Genomic DNA, 21,882 nt, shown 5'->3' with positions numbered 1-21,882 from the left:
AGTGTAGGGGAATTCCTGCTTTACTCCCCCATTTAATAGTGAAAAGGATGGCAACCAGATCTAGGCATATTTGTAGGCAAAAAGTGGATAAAGAAAAACTGAAGATTTGAAAGAGAATGGGGATGATTGAAGGAGAAGCCTTGTCACTAAGCCTCTTGTTAGTTATGGGTCACCTTTAACTTCTTCCACTATTTTTAGTTTTACCCTCTGGGCTGAAAGTGGAACAATTCTAATCTCTCTTCCATATGATAATCATTCAACTACTTGAAGACTATACTATCCCCATCAAATTTTCTATTTTTATGCGAAATATTCCTAGTTCAATGGATCAATCAAGTAATGTTTATGAAGTACTCACTGTATTATAAGTCCTGAAGATACAAAGACAAAAATAATAGTTTTTGCCCTTAGTTTTCCTCTTTTAGGGAAACATATATACTCTTATATGAATATATATATTGAGAACCTTCTTCATTCTGGTTGCCCTCATTGAAATACTCCTAATATAACCGAATATAATGTTCTAAATATGATCTAACTAGGTCAGTAGTAAAATCATCACCTATCTAGTCTTGAACAATACCCTTCTCTTCATGTAGCCTAAGATTTAATTAGCTTTTTTTGGGCTGCCATAACACATCAGTGACTCATATTAAGCTTGCAGTTCCCTTAGACCCTGACTTTTTCAGACAAACTATTTTCTATCCTTTTATCTATTTTTAAAAAAATGAAGTTCATTTTTTGAACTAAAATGTAAGACTTTAAAAATGTTTATCCTTATTTAATTTTATCCCACTTGGTATTCTAGCATGACAAAAATATCATGAGTCTTATCCTCTTCTAGTATGTTAGTCATCCATGTCAGCTTAAATACAATATAGCTCCCTAGCGTACTTCCTCTTAAATTAATGCAATGGCTACTTTTTTTGGTCTGAATATTCAAAACACAGTTACACCCAATTGTATATCATCTAACTTATATTTCTCTATATTTTACATAGAAACTGTATGAAGTGTTTTGTAAAATGGTTTTCTAAAATCTAAATAAGCTATATCTCTTATCTTTTCTCTTCATTTTCATATCTAATCAGTTACCTATTACTTTTCTTTATCAAGAATTTTCAAATCTATTCCATCTTACTACCTCCTGAAAAATTCTGGTAGCTCCTTTGGTAAGTCTTGTCTTCATTCTTTCCTCCAAATTCAGCCCTAAGTCACTGCAAGATAATTTTCTTTATCCATAGATTTGGTTCTAATAATAACTTACATTTTTGTAGCACTTTAAGTTTTGAAAATCTTTATTTATTTATTTTACATAGTGATTCACTAAGAAAGATAGTGCAAGTGTTACCACCCCTATTTTATGATGGAGGTGATAACACCTCCATTTTACAAGAAATAACCCTACTAGTGTATCTGACATCAACTGATGTCAATTTTACTTGCTTACTCTGTGACCATAGAAAGGTGAACTGCCAGAATGGAATGCAGGGATTTTTTGAAAGTGAAGAGAGGGAGAAAGGAAAATTGGAATTAGAACAGTACCAACTTGGCTGGTCTTGCCAATCACTTACATTTTCTAAGACTTTAATAGCTAGGATTGCAGATTCAGGTATTTATGATGAACAGGCAGTGATCTAGAAGTGGGGATCAGGAACTAAGAGGAAGACTACAGTGGAGGATTGGTATAGAGTGCACATAGTAATGGCTTAGTTTCCTGTGATAAGGTGAAGTGACTTCTATACTTTTGTAGTATAGATACTCTATTTTTTTTTTTTTTGTTGTTGTTGTTGTTGTTGTTGTTGTTGTTGAGGGTCATTTGTAGCTCTTACACTCTTTACTATTTTCTTACCAGTTTTGTCCATTCTTGAAGCAATGGACTTGAATGAAGTGTCTTGGTTTGGGAAAATAAAGTGATTGCTTGTATGAACAGACAGTTAAGAGCTAAGAATGACTATCCTCGATCCTTCAGTTTTTACTATATATTCTTTCAATTAAGTGCTTCCAGGGGTCTTCAAACTACAGCCCACGGGCCAGATGTAGCAGCTGAGGACGATTATCCCCCTCACCCAGGGTTATAAAGTTTCTTTATTTAAAGGCCCACAAAACAAAGTTTTTGTTTTTATTATAGTCCGGCTCTCCAACAGTCTGAGGGACAGTGAACTGGCTCCCTATTTAAAAAGTTTGAGGACCCCTGGACTTATTCTAACTATTCATGAAAACGAGTAATTAGGAAAAAGCAAAAATAAGGATGAAGAGGAGAGGTTTTACTAGAGCATTTTTAGCATCTATTGTGTACCTAGTCTGATGGTAAACACTTTGCAAGTACTTTCTCATCTGATCCTCAGGACAATTTTAGTCTATTTTGTAGATAAGGAAATTTGAGGAAGACTAGCCCAGGATTACATAGTTAGTAAGTGTATTCAGATCTTCTTGACTCCAGGTCAAACATTCCATCCACTGCACTACTTAGTTGCCTCAAATAGGAAGGTTAGGAGAAAATTGTCTAATTGTTACTTTACCAGCTGATTTATACAAAAACAGAGACAAATGAAAGAAACATGTTAATACCTGTAAAGGTCAGCACTGAGGGGAGAAATTAAGCAACTCTTTGAGAGCCAGAAATTGATTAGTGATTATTTCAGAGAATACTGTTGTTGAGTGATTTGTGTGATAGATGGAGATTGTGTGATAAGTGTGGAAAGGAGAAGTTTGATTGATGGTATGTTAAACTGGTTTTTGATACTGAATACAGTTAGATGTATTACAGCATCCCTTACATATATATGCAGATGAAAAAAATTGAATCTTCAAGAGATTGTAACCTGTCTGTAGTTACACAATCAGGTATTCAAGGCAAGGTCCATGCCCCAGATCTTTTAAATTAGTTGATCAATTCATCACTTTTAACAAACATCCATTAAATGTTAGGCATTCTGCTAGGCATTTCCATTTAGGATATGAATAAAGTTCTGGGCATTGTGCCAGGCATTTTCATTTAGGATACAAAGAAAAAAGTGAAAACAGTTTCCACCTTTGTGGAGATTATAGTTCAGTTAAGGGACATAAACAGATATATATATGTATATATATGCATATATAAAATATGCAAAGCAGATAGAAAGTAAATTTGAGAAAACACTAGTAGCTGAAGAGATTAGGGAAAGCCTCATTTAGAAGGTAATTTTACACTGAGCCTTAAAGTAAATTATAATTTCTAAGAAATGGAAGTTAAAAGGGTATACATTTCAGTCATAGAAGCAGACATATAAAGATGTGGAGGTGGGAAATGGCATGTTATTTATGTATGAGCAATAACAAAAAGTTCAGATTGGCTGAATCACAGTGTGTGTATGGAGAGAGGAATGTGTAGTGCAGGTGAAAAGACAGGTTGCTGGCATCACATTGTGAGGGGCGTTGAGTACCAAATAGAGGATATTTGATTTTATCTTAGAGATAGTAGGGAGCCATTGGAGTTTTGAGTAAGGGGGTGATATGGCTTTGTGCATTAAGTAAATCAGCTTGGCAATTATGTGAAGGATGACTTGGAGATGGATGACTCTTAAAGTAAGGAGACATATTAGGAGGATACCATAATAGTACAGCTGAGGGAAATAGAAGTCTGAACTAAGGTAGTAGCTGTATATAGGAGACAAGGGAATGAATACAAGAGTTGTGGAAAAGAGATTTGGCTATTCAATACTAAGGATAGAGTCAAAGAAAACACTGAATTTTCAAACTTGCATGACTGGAAGAATGGTGATATTTTCAACAGAAAAAAGGAAATTCAGAAATGGTGTGGGTTTGGAATTCAGTTTTGGTCATAGTTGAGTTTGAAATGTCTATGAGACATTCAGTTTGTCTAATTGGTTGGTGATTCCAGACTAGAGTTCAGGAAAAAGATAAGGATTAGAAATACAGATATAAGAATCATCAGCATAGAAATAATAATTGAATCCATGTGAACCGATAAGGTAACCAACAAAGAATATATGTAGAGAAGAGGTCCTAGGTGGGAAACTTGGAGGTTCACTCACAAATGAGGGGAATATTTTAGAAGATAATCTAAGAAAGGAGAATTATAGGAAGTGGTTGGACAAATAGGAGAAGAATCAAGAGATGCCTTTATTATATGTTGATGCAATTGCATTGACTCCTCTGCCTAAAAATTCCATTGAATAAAGTTCAAACTCCTCTGCTAATATTTAGAGTTCCTCCAGTTTGACAGTTCCATCCTTCCTCTCCCATCCTTCCAGCTTTTCCTCAAGCTGTTCTTCCCCATGAACTCTGTGCTCTAGCCTAATTTAAAAGCTGTCTCCTTAGAACTATAGCTTAGGTTTTTTCTTTGCTCACCATATCTGTCTTTCCCTTTTGCATCTATTGAATTCTTGTCATTTAAGGCCCAACCACATTCAAGCATCATTTCCTTCAAGAAGTTTTCCCTGACTTCCTATTTAAGCCATATTGTGTTTTATAATATTCTAATGCATTTAGGAATAACATTTATACATATATGTGCATATATCATGCATATATATGATATGCTTATATAACACAAAGATACTACTTAAAACAATACAATCCCTATTTTGTTGGTTCTGATACTATGAAAGTTTTTCTTTCCTGATTCAAAACAAATATTTTGAAAATAATACTATGTGTTTTAATTTTCTGATTTTTTTGCTTCATTTCTTTCCTAGAGTGAAGGTCCTTAAAAGAGCCTTGTCTAAACTTTATGTCTCACTTAGTTCTCTATATGAAGAGCAACTTAATAAATAAATTTTATTATTTAATGGGTGTGTGATTATAACTGAATATCTGGGAAGAAGGAAGTATCATGAAGAGAAATGGAGAAATTAGGGGAGGGGAAGAATTATTGTTAGCATTTACGTTTTTGGGGGAAGTGATTTCAATTTTGTGTATTTGAGGGGCTGGCAGAAGAATGTCTAGTTGGAGAAATCAGGATGGAAAAAACTGCTGATGGGAAACTGTGTTTCAGGAAGGTTGTTTGACATTTGGGGTTACCAGGGGGTGGGAATCAGTGCCCTATGGAATCAGAAGTTCAGGAAGGGGAATAAATGACAATATCAGGAAATAGAACTACAAGAATAGCTGAGTTTGCATTCTCCTGTAGAGACATGTGCCAACTCATCCCTCCACTGAGAGTCCTTCTCTGAGAGTCTCTATCCCCATGCACTTATGTCCCTCTAATGATATCCACCTCGTTTCTCTCTTCCTCCCCCACATTCTGGGTATGGTGAGGATAAGTTCAGCATGGGCCAACTCTTTAGTAAACCTCCTAGGTTCTCCTTTGCTCAGGTTCCCATATGAACTGGCCTTCCATAAGATGACCACTGGATGGCATTGTAAGCTTACAAAGAAGGTGAGGGAGCCAGGGAGCTGATTGCAGAACTTAAGAGTGAGCTTCTAGAAGAAAGGCATGAGGTACGTGTGTGTGTATGTGTGTGTGTGTGTGTGTGTTTGTGTGTGTAATGCACTTTCATATATGGGGGAGAAAAAAGCGCTACTATTAATTCTTCCTCCTCGTAGCCTGGATCTGAGTTTATCTCACTAATCTCTCTCTGGTTCATGAAGTTGTGTGTCTCTTGTGTTCTGATATGGTTTAAACACAGTATCTACAAACTTCTAGAGCTCCCATTCCTATAATCTAGTCAGTGACTTCAAATCCCTACTCTTCATAGTTTAAAACTCAACCTGGCTGCCTGTGAGTAGGGAGCCAGCTCTGTAGGTTATCCCCTACATAACATTATCATAATTAAATCATAATTAACATAATCAAATGACTTGATGCTTATTCTTTCATTCTTGTTGTTGCATTGTGTCCTCAGCCGTGAACACAAAACTTTAAAAATTTTTCTCCCTCTCTTTCCCTTCCTTCCTCCCTCTTTGCCTCTTCCTTCCTTCCTTCTTTCCTTCCTTCCTTCCTTCCTTCCTTCCTTCCTTCCTTCCTTCCTGCTTTCCTTCCTTCCTTCCTTCCTTCCTTCTTGCTTTCCTTCCTTCCTTCCTTCCTTCTTGCTTTCCTTCCTTCCTTCCTCCTTCCTTCCTTCCTTCCTTCCTTCCTTCCTTCCTTCCTTCCTTCCTTCCTTCCTTCCTTCCTTCCTTCCTTCCTTCCTTCCTTCCTTTTTTCTTTCCTTCCTTCCTCCTTCCTTCCTTTTTAATTTGTGTTTATAACCCCATTGCTTAGTATAGTACCAGCCACATAGTAAATGCTTAAATTTTTTTGTTTTGCTTTCTACTCCTGGTTAAGACCATGGTAGGTTCTTATGGCTCATGTTTATAGGGTAATTTTCAGTTCACAAAATGCTAAACTCAAAATAACTTTCTGAAGGAGTAAATTATAAGTAATAATGCTTATAACTGTCCCTTCAGATAAAGAAACTGAAACTCAGAGAGGAAGACAACTGCTAAGTGTCAGAGCCATACAAACATAATTCATTTAATTACACCTTACAGTCCTGGAGTAGACTCTTAGCTTAAGAAAGATATATCTTTCAATTTAGGTTGGGGGTTAAGCGTTCACTGGTTTTCTCTGGAATGCCATCCTTTAGAGAGAATTTCTACGTATTCCAGCATGCTATCTAATGACAGTGACTTTCCAATGTGTTCTTGGTTTCAATCATCTTCAGCTCCTTTCCCACCCTAACTCCCCAAATTCTTTAGCTCAGACTTCATGGCCGGATTGGACAATAGGAATCCTCATTTTGGTGGGTTTTCCCCTAATCCTGGCTGTAGTAAGCTGAAAAAAAGAATCTAGTGGAATCTAGAAGCCTTTGATGTCTCATGCTTCTCAGCATGGTCAGATGACTTTATTAAGCAAGCCGGGAAAATCCTTATGGTGTCAGACTACTAGGCAGAACTTCTAGAGATAGATGGCAATTGCCTCCTACTAAATTGGGAAAAAATGCAAAATATTGATTAATTCATTGACCAGTAAATAAAATACCCGATTTCCCTTTGGTGTGACATTACTGATAGTCTCCTTAGCTCTGAGGGTGCTCTTTCTATGTAGCAAATTTTGCTTTACCTGTTTATTACTCAGTAAATTCCCAAGTATTCAGAAATTCGTAAACATATAGAATTGAAAGTGATCTTAGAGTTTGTCTAGGTTAAACCTGAGCAGAAATCTCTTCAACCTCCAAAAAAGGCAGAACTTTTATTGAAGGAAACATTACTTTTAAAGCAGTCTATTTCACTTGGGGACAACTTTTTTTCTGGGCCCAAAATCCAAAATATATCTCTTTGTACCTTTTATCCAAGTTTTGCCCTTTGGAGTCAACCAGAACAAATCTAATCTCTCTCTCTCATGATGACTTTTAAAATACTTAAGTATAAGTATGTTCCACATCACTATTCTTTTCTTAGCAAAATACCCACTATTTATTTTTACTCATTCCTTGTGAGATTATAATCTCTTCACCTTCCTAGATACTTTTCTTTCATAGTGATTCAGTTTGCAATGTCCTTACTAAAAAGTGGCAAATAGAAATGATTACATCATTCTAGACCATAACCAAATATAGTGGGGCTATTACCTCTCTTGTTTTTGATATTTTATTTCTGTTAATATAGACCAATCTCACATTAACTCTGCCATGTCATGCTCTGAGTTCACCAAAAACAATCCCAAACCCTAGACCTTCTATAAGAAATACCTAGCCATAGTGTCTCCATCCTGTCTTCATGTAATTACTTTGCAATCTATGAAGGACTGCATAAATACTCCTTTAAGTTTCAATAGCTTAAATATGTTAAGGATCTATGATTTTGGTGGGGAAGGATTGACATAAATTGTAACTATGATGGAGTCTAAGTCCTTCAAAGAGTTGCCTGAGACTTAAACTATGTGACTCCCCCATGACTAGTGTTTACCTCTAAATCAAGTACTCCAACTGCTATGTTACCCTGACCTTATTACATTTCATCTGATTAGATTTCGATCTCTCTTTTAGTCTTTGGAGATGTTTTTGGATCTTGATTACATCAGATAATAATGTTTTATTTATCATTCCCAACTTTGTCAATCAAAATTTTGATAACTGCCATTTATAAATTACTGATTAAAATGTTTATGGCATGGGGCCTTTCACCCTTACCCTTAATTCCTCAATAACCAAGGGAATGCAAATATCTCTGGCCACTGGAAACTGCATTCTTACCCAAAAGATGAAACATGGCAATTGTTTATTGGACAACTAGCAGAAGTCAAAGGAAACATGACTATTTTGAGGCAGTTACTATTGCTTATGCCAGTCTAAATATGTAAACTTTAGACACCTAACATGAATCAGATCCATTAGATCCATTAGATCCATTGCCTATTAGATTCATTGCTTCAATTTTTTTATTCTTTACTTCTTCCTTGACCTTATATATACTTTGGCCTTTGGATTTACCACTCCTCTGAAACTACTCATTGATTGATTTTTGGTCAATTCAAGTGATTTCTTCTCAGTTCTGATATTTTCTGACTTTGTTTTTTTTTGTTGTTTTATTACCTTTCTATTTTCAAGTTCTATTTTTTGATACCATACTTATGGGTTTTGTTATTATTTTATTCATCAGATATGCCTTTCCCATTGAGCTGGACATTTGAACTATGACTATATAGGAAGGTTTATATGTTTTCTGGTGTGTTGCTAAAGGACCTATGTGGCAAAAGACTTCTGGATGGTCCCTTTGATGTGATAGGGAAGAAGGGGCCTGTGTTAAAGAAAGTTGTTGATTGAATCATGAAAAACTGTCCAGTTTTTGAGCCTTAAAGAATGAGGAGAAACACCTTCAAGTTTCTTTCTGAGGTGCCCTCCTTGTTATGACACAGAGAGGACTAGTTGTTCCTCTGACTTTTAAAGATATGGTTATAGAGATGGGGTCTCTTTCCCCAGTCTTTCCTCAGCAACATTTATGGTGTCTATATGCACAGGACAGCTAGAATCTGGGCTTATATGACTGAGCCTGGGCTGGACTTTAAATCCTTGGTTGGAGGGTATTCTTGTGTAGCTCCATTTCTTTCCTCTATAGGCCATTCTGTGTCATCCTTACTGTGTCTTCTCTTCCATTTTCTAAATAATGACTAATTACTGCTGATTTTCAATTCTGCTATAAAATCCTAGGATGTTAAACCTGGAAGGGACCTTAGCAGTCATTTAGTTTAACCTTCATATTTTGTATGTGGAGGAAAATTTTATATGAGGAGGAAAAAGAGGAAGGAATTTGCCTAAGTCCAGGCAGGGCTAGAACTCTGATCTCCTGACTCCCAGCCCAATGCTTTTCTCAATACCATTGAGAAATGGTACCATTTTTTTCTTTCCCTTTCCCCTCAATTTAGACTTTTCCTCTATCCTGGAGTTGAGTAGGAATGATCATCTTTCTCCCATCTTTGTTTTTAGCTCTGCTAGGACCCTAGGAATGCACATATTTCTGGTCACTGGATATTGTACAACCAATCTAGGATAGCAAAAGATTAAGCATGGTAGTGGTTTGTTGCATAGTCAGAAATCCCCTTTTGGGGCCAAGGAAAGCACAACCAGTTTGGGGCAGATATGTTTGCGCATGCCTGTTCGAACACACAGACCTTATTCCAGACACCCAGTCTGAAGCAGCCTCATGGGGACATATAGGAATCAAAACAAGTTTTGAGATCTTTAGGAATATTCTGCTGTTCTCTGCTTCCCTATAACAATTCCCTCCTATCCAAATGATTCACTCTTTTACTGCTAAATAACTTGAAAGAAATATGGAGATAGAACTCTCCTTTTTTATTCTACTCTAGAGACTTGTTGCCTGGAACCATTTTGCTCAGAGTTAACACTTGACCTTAGATTCTGATGCTAAAAGACCATATCTTGTGGCAACATCTCTTCATCTTCAATGACCTCTACCTAGGTCTCTTTATCTTCCATCTGTGAGCAAAAACCTGACAAGAGCAGCTCCAGGACTGGCAGGCAGCCTAGGACAAGTAAAGGTCGTTTCAGCAGCCAAGGGAGGAAGGAGCTAGACCAGGTTATTATAGAGTGGCCAGAGAACATTGCATTGAGCCAGGTCACAGTCATCTTTATGTCCTTGCAATACAGACTGGGGAGTCTGCACAATGAAAGTGAGAAGGGATTGTTATCTTGTGTGTATAGGTGGGTAATTGTGGTGTTTTATCTATAAGGTTAGGTTCTCGACCTTCTGAGCCCAAGAAGCATTAGATCCTAGCATTTGGAATTACATCTAATATCTCTTTCTGCATGGAAAGGTCCAGAAAACTGAGAATATGGTACCATACTTTGCCCCAGGAGCCTCCTCTCTAGACTATGTGCCTCATTTCAGGTCCTAGCACTTTGATTTAGTTATTAGAACAAATTCATCATTGGAGTGGGACTCTGGAGTCTTTGTTTGGAGGTAGTAAATTTCCACTTTCTATGGCAGCATCTTTGCTTCTGTGGTGGTCTCTACCCAGGTTTATCTCATTATTTCATGGGGCCAAGAGCAAGGACTGCTCAGGTGAGGCATAACAGAAATGATTAAATATTGACCCAGAGAAAGATCTACAGGTGGTGAGGGGAACTGGTTGGGGGTGGAGAGAAGGAGAAAGGGAATGGACTGAGAGGGTGAGGAGTAGGTTAGGCTAGGAACTTGAGCTCTTGTTGGAAGGTAGAGTGGACTGGAGTAGGGAGCATTTGAGAGGTGGAGTTTGCTGGATTGAGTATCCAGAGTTTCTGGATATCTGGAGAACTTGTTTTGTTTCCATGGTCATGTATCAGGGTAAAGATGAGTGGAAAAAGAGAGTATAGTGTTCTCTGATGATGATGATGATAATAATAATAATAGCTAACAAAACATTTTATACATGCTATCTCATATGAGCTTCATGACAACCTAGTGCTGATTGGCCTAGGTTATACAGCTAGTAAGTACTAGAATTGGAATTCAAACCCAGCTCTTTCTTCTTTAGAAATTGCTTCCCACTTCCCACTGATTGAATAGAGAAAGTATCTGGCCTAATGAGACTAGAGAAAGGAGAATATATTAGAATAGAAATCAGGAATCAATGTATTGTCTTACAACTCTACTTATCATCCCTGTAACTTTCTATAACCCCTGTACCTCCCTCCTACTCTTGTGTATGTGATTTATCCCGTTAGTTAGAATGTAAACATTTTGAAGGCAGTGACTAACTTTGTTACTTTTTTGTATAACCAGTCTTGTACATGTACTTTCTCTAACTCCTTTTGAATACATTTTGTATATTCTATCTCTCTTTCCTTTTGTAGAATGCAGGCTTAGATTTGGTTTCCTAGCAATTATTCACACCTTGAGCTCTAAAGGAGTACTATGATACTCTGGGTCTCACTAATCATAGCATTAACCCATATTAGCTGCATATAATAGATCATAGATTTATATCTGAGGTAGGCATATCAAAGGTTTAGTTCCTCCCCACCCTCCACCCCCCAAACACACACATAGATAAAAGGAAACTGGAAAGTTAAATGACTTGTAAGTGGCAAAGTCAAAATTCTAACCCAGGTCCTTCAATGTTAAAAAAAAAAATCATCATCATCATCTCAAGTAGAAAATAGAGAAAACATGGCCAAATAAAAGGCTTTGTCTGAAAAAGATTTTGCCCTCGATTGGTCTTATTTCAGAATATAGGATGCAAACAGAATAAAACCAGTCTTTAGACCTTCTGAGCTCCTGTACCCAAGACACTTTAATCACCTGGAATAGCTTGGTCAGGTTTTTCTCGCTTTCTCTTCTACTGAACTTAGCCCTTCTTTAAGGCACTCTGCTGGAGAGTGGAATGATCTCACCCAAACAAACTGCAGGTGCAGGCCTGGCCCAGTAAACCACAACAACTAGGGGCCTGTGCAGGGCACAATACACAGGAGTCCGGCAAAGCTTTTCAGATCGGGAATAAAGGATGATTATTTGTTTAGCATCATTAGCAGGAGCCCAAGGACTTGTCAAAAACAAAGCAAAAACTTTTGTATTAAGCAGATTAAAATGTAAACTCAGCTGAGAAGGCTCCACAACCTTCAGTGGCTTTGTTGTGCCTGGCATTGTGTGTGATTATATGCAAATCAACAGGAGGCCTTTTCTGAGGGCCTGGTCTCTGAGCCTCCCAATAATTTAGGGGTTAGGAAATTAGTAATTAAGAAAGAAAATCAGTAGCCATCTCCAGACTGCAGTCTCTCAGGGAAGGAAACCCCTCCCCCCCTCACTGGAACAAGGACCCTAGCCATTAAAGCACTAACAATATGTTTGTGTTATTTACAGAATACTTCCTATTGAAGCCATTAGTGAGCTGATATGGATGCTAACAGTGGTGATTCAGATTGGAGAGGAACACAGGAAGAGCATGGAATTTGGAGTTGGAGGACATATTTGAATCCTGGTTCTTCCTTACTTGTTGCCTATGTCACTAGTCATTTAATTCTCTCTGGGCTTCAGGTTTTGCATTTGTAAAATGAGAGTGTTGGACATAGATGATGTCTATGGTCTTTTTTCCAGCTTGAAATCTTATGATTCCATGTCTATATGGTCTGTACATCATAACTGGTGAAACCACTAGCTAGTGGTCTACATCTGTGTGAGTTCAGTGTAATGTATATTGTGGAGATCTTGGCATTCTGTAGCATATTTCCATTGTGACTTATCCTAGTCACAGGTGTTAGAAAATGCCAAATATGGAAATTGGTATAAAGTTGGAGGGCAGACACAGCCAAGGTACTCCTTCCTCCTGGATCTTTTGTGTGTGTGTCCATAGTATCTAGTTACCTGTCCTTTTCTCTCCTGGTTAGTAATCAAAAACAATAAGTTCCTACTTTTAGGATCTGCTATTTCAGTGACCTTGTGATAAAAAGAAATTGATCAAAGAAGGCTTTTTTTTAACTTTTTCACTTGCAATCGCTTTTCACTCAATAAATTTTTACAGGAACACTGGGTATATAAGTATATAAGAACAGTTTTCAAATCAAACATTTATTGATAATAAATCATAATTTCACAACCCCCACATTAAGTTACAAGACCCTGTAACTTGTATGGAGTCACAAATCATAGTTTAAGCTAAGGATCAGAGGCAGAGTAGGAGACACCCTTCTACATGCAGATGGTTTGTTGATCACTGTGTAGTATTGCCTCAAAGATTTTCCTCTTTCACAGATACACATCTTAGTGCCCAGTTCTTTCTCTTCCTTTTGGACCTTTGCCAGGGTATCTGCGGTCTCTTCAAAATGAGACTTATATTGGAGTTCACTTTATTGGTTTGCTAATGACTTTACAAGTGATTCCCTGGAGCTCTCCTCTTGCATCAGCTATGACATAGTGCCCCTTAGCACTGGATATGTCGATAACATCTCCCATTCTGAACTTCTGGATTTTGAGAATGAGAATGGAGTTAAGAGGGTGAATGAAATCCCCAATTCCCAATCAACTTCAAACAATGAATTTGTCTAGTTATTCCTCTGGATTGAACTCAGACAATGTCCACTGAATCTATATGAATTTCCAAACTGATTTCTGCAAGAAAAAATACCCACAAAAATGTATCATGTGCCCATTGATATGTATCAGAAATTAGATTATAAATAAGGGAAGAACAAATTTTATTAGAAAGAAAACTACCTACTCACATTCCTTCTCCTGTTTGAACTTCTTCAGGTTTCTTTTGCTTTTGAATATCACAAATGTAGGAAAAATTAGTAAGGCTCCTGAGACCAGTAAAGGTACAATACTGAAATCCATCTTTGAGAAGAATTCTGAGCATATAGATGATAAGAATTATCTGTCTCCATTCACTAGCCTTTATTTTTTGTTTGGTGATTCCATGATGGTTCACCTTCTAGGCTTTGATGTACAAAAGCCAGAAACATTATAGTCTTTAGGCATATGCCCCCTTTAGACTTTCAGAATGATGAATTTGGTTTTGAAGATGTGTGTATCTAGTAGATGGAAGGATGGATGGAGAGGAAGAGCCACAGATGATGGAGGAATTGAAAGAGAACTTTGCAAAGATATTGTCTTCAAATTAGGCTGGATAAAAGAGGCCGCCAGACGGGGCTGTTCACCTGCTTGGCTTTTGTTCTCTCCTGCAGGATCTGCTTTACACACCGCCCATGGGGAAGCATGCTGTCTGCCATCTGCAGGAGAAATACAACAAACACCCACACGCGAGCCAACGGAAAACTCTCAGCAAAACAAATACTCTGCTGGGGAGATCCCAGCCTGGCCAGGCCCACATGTGTGCAGAGGGCGGGAAAGGGAGCACCTGCCCCTGGAGCCACTCCTTTTACCAGCGTCCTGGGCTGGCCATCAGGAAGTTACCTGGGCCATTAGAGGTTTGTGCCTCATCCCATCAGCCCTTCCAGGTGAGAGACTCTTTCTCAGGTTTGAAAAAGTTGTTCAAAAAATCAGTTATTAATGTTATTAATAACAGTAATTTGGCTAGTATGAAATCATAGGAAATGGTTTCAGAGCCTGGGTTCAAGGTTTGCCTCTAGCACCTACTGGCTGAATCACACTTAACAAGTTTCTTTACTTCTCATTGCCCCTCGTAATTTCCGAGACTCTAAATTGCAAAGGAGCTGCTGATCTGTCTTTGGCAGAAGGAGCTTCCTCACCTGAGTTCCTTAATCACTTAACCAGTCCTTATTCCTATTATTAATAACAGAAATAATATTGATGGTTACTCAGTGGGGAGCATAGGAGATGATTGTAACTGAAATCCCATTTAGCTTGTGAAGCAAGGGGCACCGCCTATATTTACATATACTAAGCATTGGCTTTCATAGGTGTGTCCTGTGCCTGTATGGACATAGTTTGGGAAGCCCCTTACTTAGTTCCTGTGACAAAATAAGGAGTGCTCTGAAGGAGCTACCTCTGTACTTGTAGACTCCACCCTGATTCAATGAGGAAATTTAGGATAGAGATAGCAAGGGGTGGGGAGAATTTGTTGGCTAGGGCTAGGAGGTACTGAGGGGGAGTCTCACTTGAATATTCAGTGATATTTTATTTTGGAGTCCCTAATCTGGGGATTATGTTTCAAGAGTCTGTTCTCTCTTCTTTTCCCTGTAGAGTTTGCCACCTCCCTCTCCCCACAGCCCCAATCACTTCAATCATTGATGGCTTCACTCTAATGAGTGGCAGCTAGGAACCAATGCCCAGGAACTATTGGTGTGAGACTGGAGGCTTGTTTGCTCTTCCCATGGCCAAACCTGGTAGGCTGTACCCAGTGGTATTGTGTTACTCAGCCAAAGAATTCCTTTCTTCACCTCTCTCCATTTACAAATGGGAAACAAAAACCCAAGCAATCCTTCCCTGGCCCCAAGCCCATTGCTACAGATCCTTAAGTGTCATACTGGGGAAACAGCTTTCTTCACTGTCTAAGGTACATTTTCCTTATGGTAAGAAGGGTTTTATCCCCTCTCCCCCAGATTCCCTGCCCCCAAATTCTTTGTAGCCCTCTCCTCCAAACAGGGCTTTTGATTAAAGATCCTATAAAATGTCTCTCCAAGTGCTTCCATCTTCCTAGCCTCAACTTTTGGGTCTAAAGTAGGAGCTCTGATTTTCCTTGGCCCAGTTAGGAAAGGAGGTGGCTTTTTTCTTCCTCTGAAGTTCCTACCTCAGTTCTTGGTTGGGAGTGGCTGGTATACCTTAGGACAGAGAACTTTTTTTTTCTCAAGTTCAAACAAGGAGACCTTCTGTTCTTTTCTTTACTGGGGGTGGGATGGGGGTGATGCCTCCGTGCTTTGTCCTGTCATCAAATATGTCTCTAGAACTTCTGAGACTCCTGGAATTGCCCTTTTGATGTTGCTCAGAAAGAGGGCAGATCTGGGAGGCCTATATCTCCCTGGAGGGAACCTTTCCAAGGTAGACTGCTCTATCTGCCAGCAAACCTGGAGAGAAAAGTGACCAGGTTCAGATGAGATCTCTCTTTGCCTGATTCATTCCATCAGGCCTGCCAGGTAAGGTTCTCCCATCCTACAGTCAAGTTTGAAATTCTGTGACAACAATAGCTAGGTAGGAATAGTCACAGAGGGTGAGAGAGTAGAAAGAGAACTTCATGAGAAGTTCTGTCCGTCCATGCTTTGGGCTGGATAGAGAGGGCCAGATTTTCCTATAAACCTTGTTCCTTTGGGAGATTGTTAGATCTGTCTAGAAGAAGTAGAGAGAACATTGAACTGAGACCCAAGTTATGGTTCTGGCTCTAGGTATTAATTTACTTTGTGACCTTGAACAAGTCAAAACTATCTTAGCTCTTAGTTTCTTCACCTACAAAAAATATAAGAGAAGGCATTTGAGCATTAGAATAAAGCAAGAACAAAGGCAGAGGAAAGCATGGCATGGTTTGAGGAATAACAATCAACTGAGATGAGAGTATAGGATAGGTAAAGGGAGGTAGCATGAGATAAGGCTGAAAAGTGGGGAGTCTGGTATTCATTCTTTAGACAGTAGGAAGGCTTGGAGATTTCTGGGCAGTGAAGTGATGTGATCCAGAAATATTCGCAGATTAATTTGGTAGGAATAGGTCATATGAATGAGGAGGTGAAATTAATAATAATCATAATAACTAAAATTGTTATACCTAACATTTCTCTATTGTAACAGAGTCAAGGAGAATGGTAAGAAGGATATTGTGAGAATTCAGGCAACAAATAATGAGTTGTTGAACTACTGAGTTGGTTATGAGAATAATAAGGGGACACTGTATGTGAAAGATAAATAGGCAGTAGAGTTGACAGAACTGGTGACTTACAAGGATGAATAAGAAAGATCAGCCAAAGGATGATAGCTTATACAAGTATCTGTGTTTGGAAGTATTTTAGATCGTTCCTCTTCATGGACTCTATGTTCCAGCCAAATTTGCCTATTTGCTATTTCCTGGACCCGACATCCCATCTCCCACTACCATGCTTCTGTCAAGACTATCATACTTCAGGCTTGGAATAAACTCCCTTTTCCTGGAACTTCCACCAAGGATTATAACAGGTACTACCTCTTTCCTATAAAGGCTTTCCTTATTCTCTCAATTAATGTTCTCTTTTTCTCTTTTCCAAAATTATTGCATTGTAATATATTGGAAAGCAACTGAGATCTGGAATTAGGGGATCTAGAACATCATCCTGACTACCACTTACTAGCCATTACACCACGGGCAAGTCAAACACTGTGGACCTTAGTTTCTCTCATCTGTAAGATAAGGAGGTTGAATGAAATGGTCTCTATAGTTTCTTCTAGCCGTAAATCTATAATCCAATGATTTATGAAATGCCTCTTGAGGATAAAAATTGTTTTTCATTTTGTCTTCCTATACTCAAGGTTTAGTACAGAGCTTTGTATTTGGTGTGGGCTTGGCAAAAACTTGTTAATTTTTAAAAATATAAACCTTCTTTATTATGAAGTTAAATACAAGCATTTCAAATACAAAGAATAGAAGATGATTGCACATAAAAAGATAAACTTCTTTCATGTACTTTTGTTTAAAAGCATTAAATTTCATAGTAGTAACAAAGCTGACCTGCTTTGTTTGTGTTTCTTTATGGATCCTTTTTGGATTGGTTCTTCTGTGTAAATTTTAGATGTTTCATTGACATTTTTCTTTTTTTCATTATTTTCATATCACTAGTCACCATGCTTTTTCCACTCTCTAATAAAAATCCTTCTTGGTAATAAATAAGTAAAGTTATGTCTGAAAATGTATGTTTCATTCTCGATTTTGAGTCTATTACTTCTGTTAGGAGATGGGTAGCATGCTTCAACATCAGTCATCTTGGAATTGTGGTTGGTCACTGCATTGAGTAATTCCTTCAAAGTTTTTGTCTTAATAATATTTTTGTTATTGTATAAATTGTTCTCTTGATTCTACTCATTTTATTCTGAATTAGTTCATGCAAGTTTTTGCAAGTTTCTTTGAAATAGTCCTTTCTATAACTTCTTATGAGACAGTTTTGCAATGGATAGAGTGCCAGGCCTGAAGTCTGGAAGACTCATATTCCCAAGTTCAAATCTGGCTTCAGACACTGATTAGTTGTGTGACTCTGGGAAAATCACTTAACCCTATTTATCTCAGTTTCCTCATCTGAAAAAGAACTGGAAAAGGAAATAGGAAATAATTTCAATATCTTCTCCAAGAAAACTCCAAGAAAACCCCAAATGGCATCATGGAGAGTTGAACATGACTAAAAAACAACAACAAAATAATTTGTTTAACTATTCCCCCAAATGATGGGCACTCCCTTCATTCCCAGTTCTTTGCTACCACAAAAAAAAAGCTGCTATAATTTTTTTTATACACACAAATCCTTTTCCTCTGTCTTTGATTTCTTTCAGATATACATATGTTTAGTAATGCCATCACTTGTTTAAAAGGATATGAATTGGGAATATTTTGTTTATAGTTAAATTTGCTTTCCAAAATGATTGGACTAATTTACAATGCTAATAAAATTGCGTTAGTGTGCCTGTGTTCCTATAGTCCCTCCAACAATAGTGAAATTGAATTGTTTGTGCTATTGACAGAGACAAGAAAGGAAGAAAAGAAAATTTGGGGAAAATATGAGTTCAGTTTTAGATTTCTTGAATTTGGGAGGTGGAGATGCTAGTCTGGAGTAAAGGAGAGAAGTCAGCCTTTTAAATACAAATTTGCAAATGGTTTACATAGAGATAGTAGCTGAAGCCTTGTGAACCAATGAGATCATCATGAGAAATGGCATATAGAGAGAAAACAGAGCCAATAACAATTTCTTGAGAATTCCTAAGGAAATTGTAAGAAGATACACATATATTAAAGAAGGAGAAGAGTCAGGAGTATGTAGGACACCCAGGAGGATTTTAACAGTATCACATGTTACAGAGGTAAAAAATAAAAGACATTAGACTTGGGAATTAGGGTATCACTGTTAATCTTTGAGAGAATAGTTTTCAGTAAAGGAATACATGAAAGATTAGCCTTTGTTATATACAATGCCCAGAGAGGTTATATCCTTATGGAAAAGCCATTCTTTAGTTAGTGCTAGATGATGAAAGGAATCCCTTAAATATTTGTTTATTTTCCATCTTCTGTATTTTTGCCTATCTCATTCTGTTTACTAGTAGTGTCTGTCCCTCTCTTCTACATCTATTAAAATCATAATGCTTCTTCAAGACTCAGCTTTTGTTCATTTAATAGAACCTTAGAAACTTAGAGGTAGAAGGAGGCTAAGAAACGTTTAGTTTAAATATCCATCCAAAGGGAAAATCTTTTCTTTGTCATATTAGACATGATCATTCAACCTCTGCTTTAATACCCAGTGACAGGGAATGCAATAACTAGGATAAGCAGCCCATTCAATTGTTGCACAGCTCTAGGTATTAGAAAACCCTCTTTTTGTATTGAAAAGAAACCTTGCTTTCTTATAAGTTTTAATCTTGGTGCTAGATTCTTCCCTCTGGATCAACATATGGTCCCCTTCAAAAGCGTGAATATTGTTATAAGATTATAGGGTCTCGAGGTAGAATCTTGGAGATCATCTTGATTCAAATCTACCATGTGATTTGATCAGTGTATCTTCAGTCTTATATTAATGGCATGGAGGTGGGGAAAGTGGTATCAGGGAAGCAAGGGTTGTATTTTGCTTCATTACTGATTGAGAGTCCTGGAGCCAATTGTAGGTCTGCCTGAATTAGTTGTTTTGACATTTGATACCTAGGCCTTGTTTCCATGGTTATATCATATACCTTGATAGTTGCAACTTTGGACAACCTAAGTCTGACCTGCTATTTTCTAACTATCCTTTGCTTTTTTTTGCAGTCCTATTTAAAACTCACATGTAGACCAGCAGAGGGAGGTTTTCACCTTGAGTTACATGATTTATTTTATTTAGGGGTAAGAAACAAGAATATTCCTATAATTTCATTGGCATAAGGCATTCCCAGATGAGGAAACATTTTGATAAACACTTTCTCTTGTGTTCTTTTTCTCAAAACTAACTAACAAACAAAAAACTGCCTAGAATACTGAGAAGGTAAGTGACTGGCTTAGAGTCACACAGTCAATATATCAGAGGCAGGACTTGAAACCAGGTCTTATTGGCTTTGAAGCCAACTCTCCATCCATTGTACCACACTACCTTCTTTTCTTTAAATTTCTTTCATTGTTGAGTTTTTGTTTTGTTTTTGGACCAAAGGTTTTAGACCTCCTCTAATAATAAAAGTTGCCACCTACTCTGCAAGTTATCATCTTAGAGAAATGTCTGGTACACTGAGAAGTTAAGTGACTGGCTTGTGGTCACACAGCTGGTATTGGCAGATAAAGTTCTCAGATATCTTCATAACATTATTGCTTTATTTATTTCATTTTCTGAAGAAATATGAGATCATGTAAATTCCTACACCAAACCAAAGCTCTTGTTCCTCAGGGTAACTGATAAGATGATAAAGTCCCCATTGATGTACACCATAATAAATCATTCATTAGGGTATGTTGTTGTTTTTTTCCACTGTTAAAATGTAATCTCTTTTAGGGCAGGAATTGTTAATGTTGTTTCTTTGTATCCCCATTGTCTGGCACACAACAAGCGCCTAATTGATGGTTTTTGATCAACAGATTGAGGATAAATTTCAGTCATATCTTTGACTACAAGTAGAAATATTTCTTCATCTTTAATTTCAGCATTTCCCATTGCTTTCACGTTGGCCCGCTGGATTCCAGAGTCATTGCCTCGTAATTTTGATGACTTCCTTCAAGACTCAGCTCAGATCTCATCTTCTGCAAGAAACCTTTTTTGGTACCCCCAGATGCTAGTACCTTTCTCTCTCAATTTATCTTCCATTTATTCTGTATAGGTATTTTATTAACATGTTATTCCCTCCCCCCTTAGAATGTAAGCTCCCTAAGGGCAGAGACTGATGTTAATTTTTGTTTTTGTTTTAGCCTGGCACATAATACTTAATAAATACTTATTGACTAACTGACTGCTCAGCCCAAATATATTTACGCTGGTGTTCATGAACACATCAGTCTAGTTTAGAACACAGACTAGTCTAATATAGAATGACATTGCTTATATCAAGTAGATGCTGTTTCCCTGGTCATGTTTTGCTAACTTGATGGTTCAGTACACAAAGGACCTCAGAATTGTTATATTGGACCCAATCTAGCTTCTGTCAAAAGTTAGAATGTTCTGCTTTTGACATTGGCTATTCTTTGTGTCAACCTAAATACTGACATTCCTTGTTTAATAATCTATTATCAATTTAGCACCTGCAAATATATCTAGAATATCCTGAAATAATATATAGTTTCATTGTTTCACCTTCTATAATTAACAAGTAGTAACAAAAGTAACTATATAAATGTGAGTTATGCTTAATGAATTCCTAAGGAATTCATGTCAGAGAAATGAACTGACAGAAGGCTGGGCTTTAATGTCTGTCTTTCTCCCCTCAGGAACAGCTATAATTCCTGGGTAGCACTGGTGGTAGTGGGGACCTCATTCCTCACAGCAGGGGCTGCCTTGGACCTCCTCTTGGACACAGTTACCAAACATGTTTTTCATCTTCATTAATCTGCTCCCCTTCTCACGTTTCTCAGGTCACAGCTGCATTGTTATCTGATGGGCTGGCTGCCAGCCTTCTGAAGCCTGACAGTTACAAAGGATGGATTAGCTGACAAAGAATATTTATTTTTTTAAAATCCTTTTTCTTTATCTGTTGTTTTATGCCATGTAAGGTGCATATTGCTTTGGTTTGATAAGTGTGGCCTTTTTAGAGAAGTGATCAGAGTTGCGATATTAGTGCTATTGAAGCAGTGACAATTATTTGGACAAGTAGACTAGTAGATCTTCTGATGGCTTTAATGGCATTTTGTTCACTTCATCTTACAGTCTCAGAGAAGTC

The 21,882-nt window shown here is 37.6% G+C and overlaps 1 protein-coding gene across 2 annotated transcripts in view; it reads left to right on the top strand.

Moving 5' to 3' along the window:
• BTG4 (BTG anti-proliferation factor 4) overlaps positions 1 to 20,954 on the top strand; it is a 77,430-nt gene extending 56,476 nt beyond the window's left edge. Inside the window, exons 5-7 of one of the 2 annotated variants that reach the window (XM_051986953.1) lie at positions 14,103 to 14,375; positions 16,833 to 16,995; positions 20,657 to 20,954. In XM_051986953.1, coding sequence (XP_051842913.1) covers positions 14,103 to 14,375; positions 16,833 to 16,995; positions 20,657 to 20,829 — 609 coding nt within the window. In that variant the 3' untranslated portion in view covers positions 20,830 to 20,954. Of the gene's footprint in view, positions 1 to 14,102; positions 14,376 to 16,824; positions 16,996 to 20,656 lie in introns of both variants that reach the window. The other variant, XM_051986954.1, reaches the window with a different exon arrangement.
• Positions 20,955 to 21,882: the final 928 nt, after the last annotated feature.

The sequence above is a fragment of the Antechinus flavipes genome, chromosome 3, assembly GCF_016432865.1.
Source record: "Antechinus flavipes isolate AdamAnt ecotype Samford, QLD, Australia chromosome 3, AdamAnt_v2, whole genome shotgun sequence".
Lineage (NCBI taxonomy): Eukaryota > Metazoa > Chordata > Mammalia > Dasyuromorphia > Dasyuridae > Antechinus > Antechinus flavipes.
The sequence above is the reverse complement of the archived record's forward strand: the minus strand, read 5'-3'. Positions and strand labels throughout refer to the sequence as shown.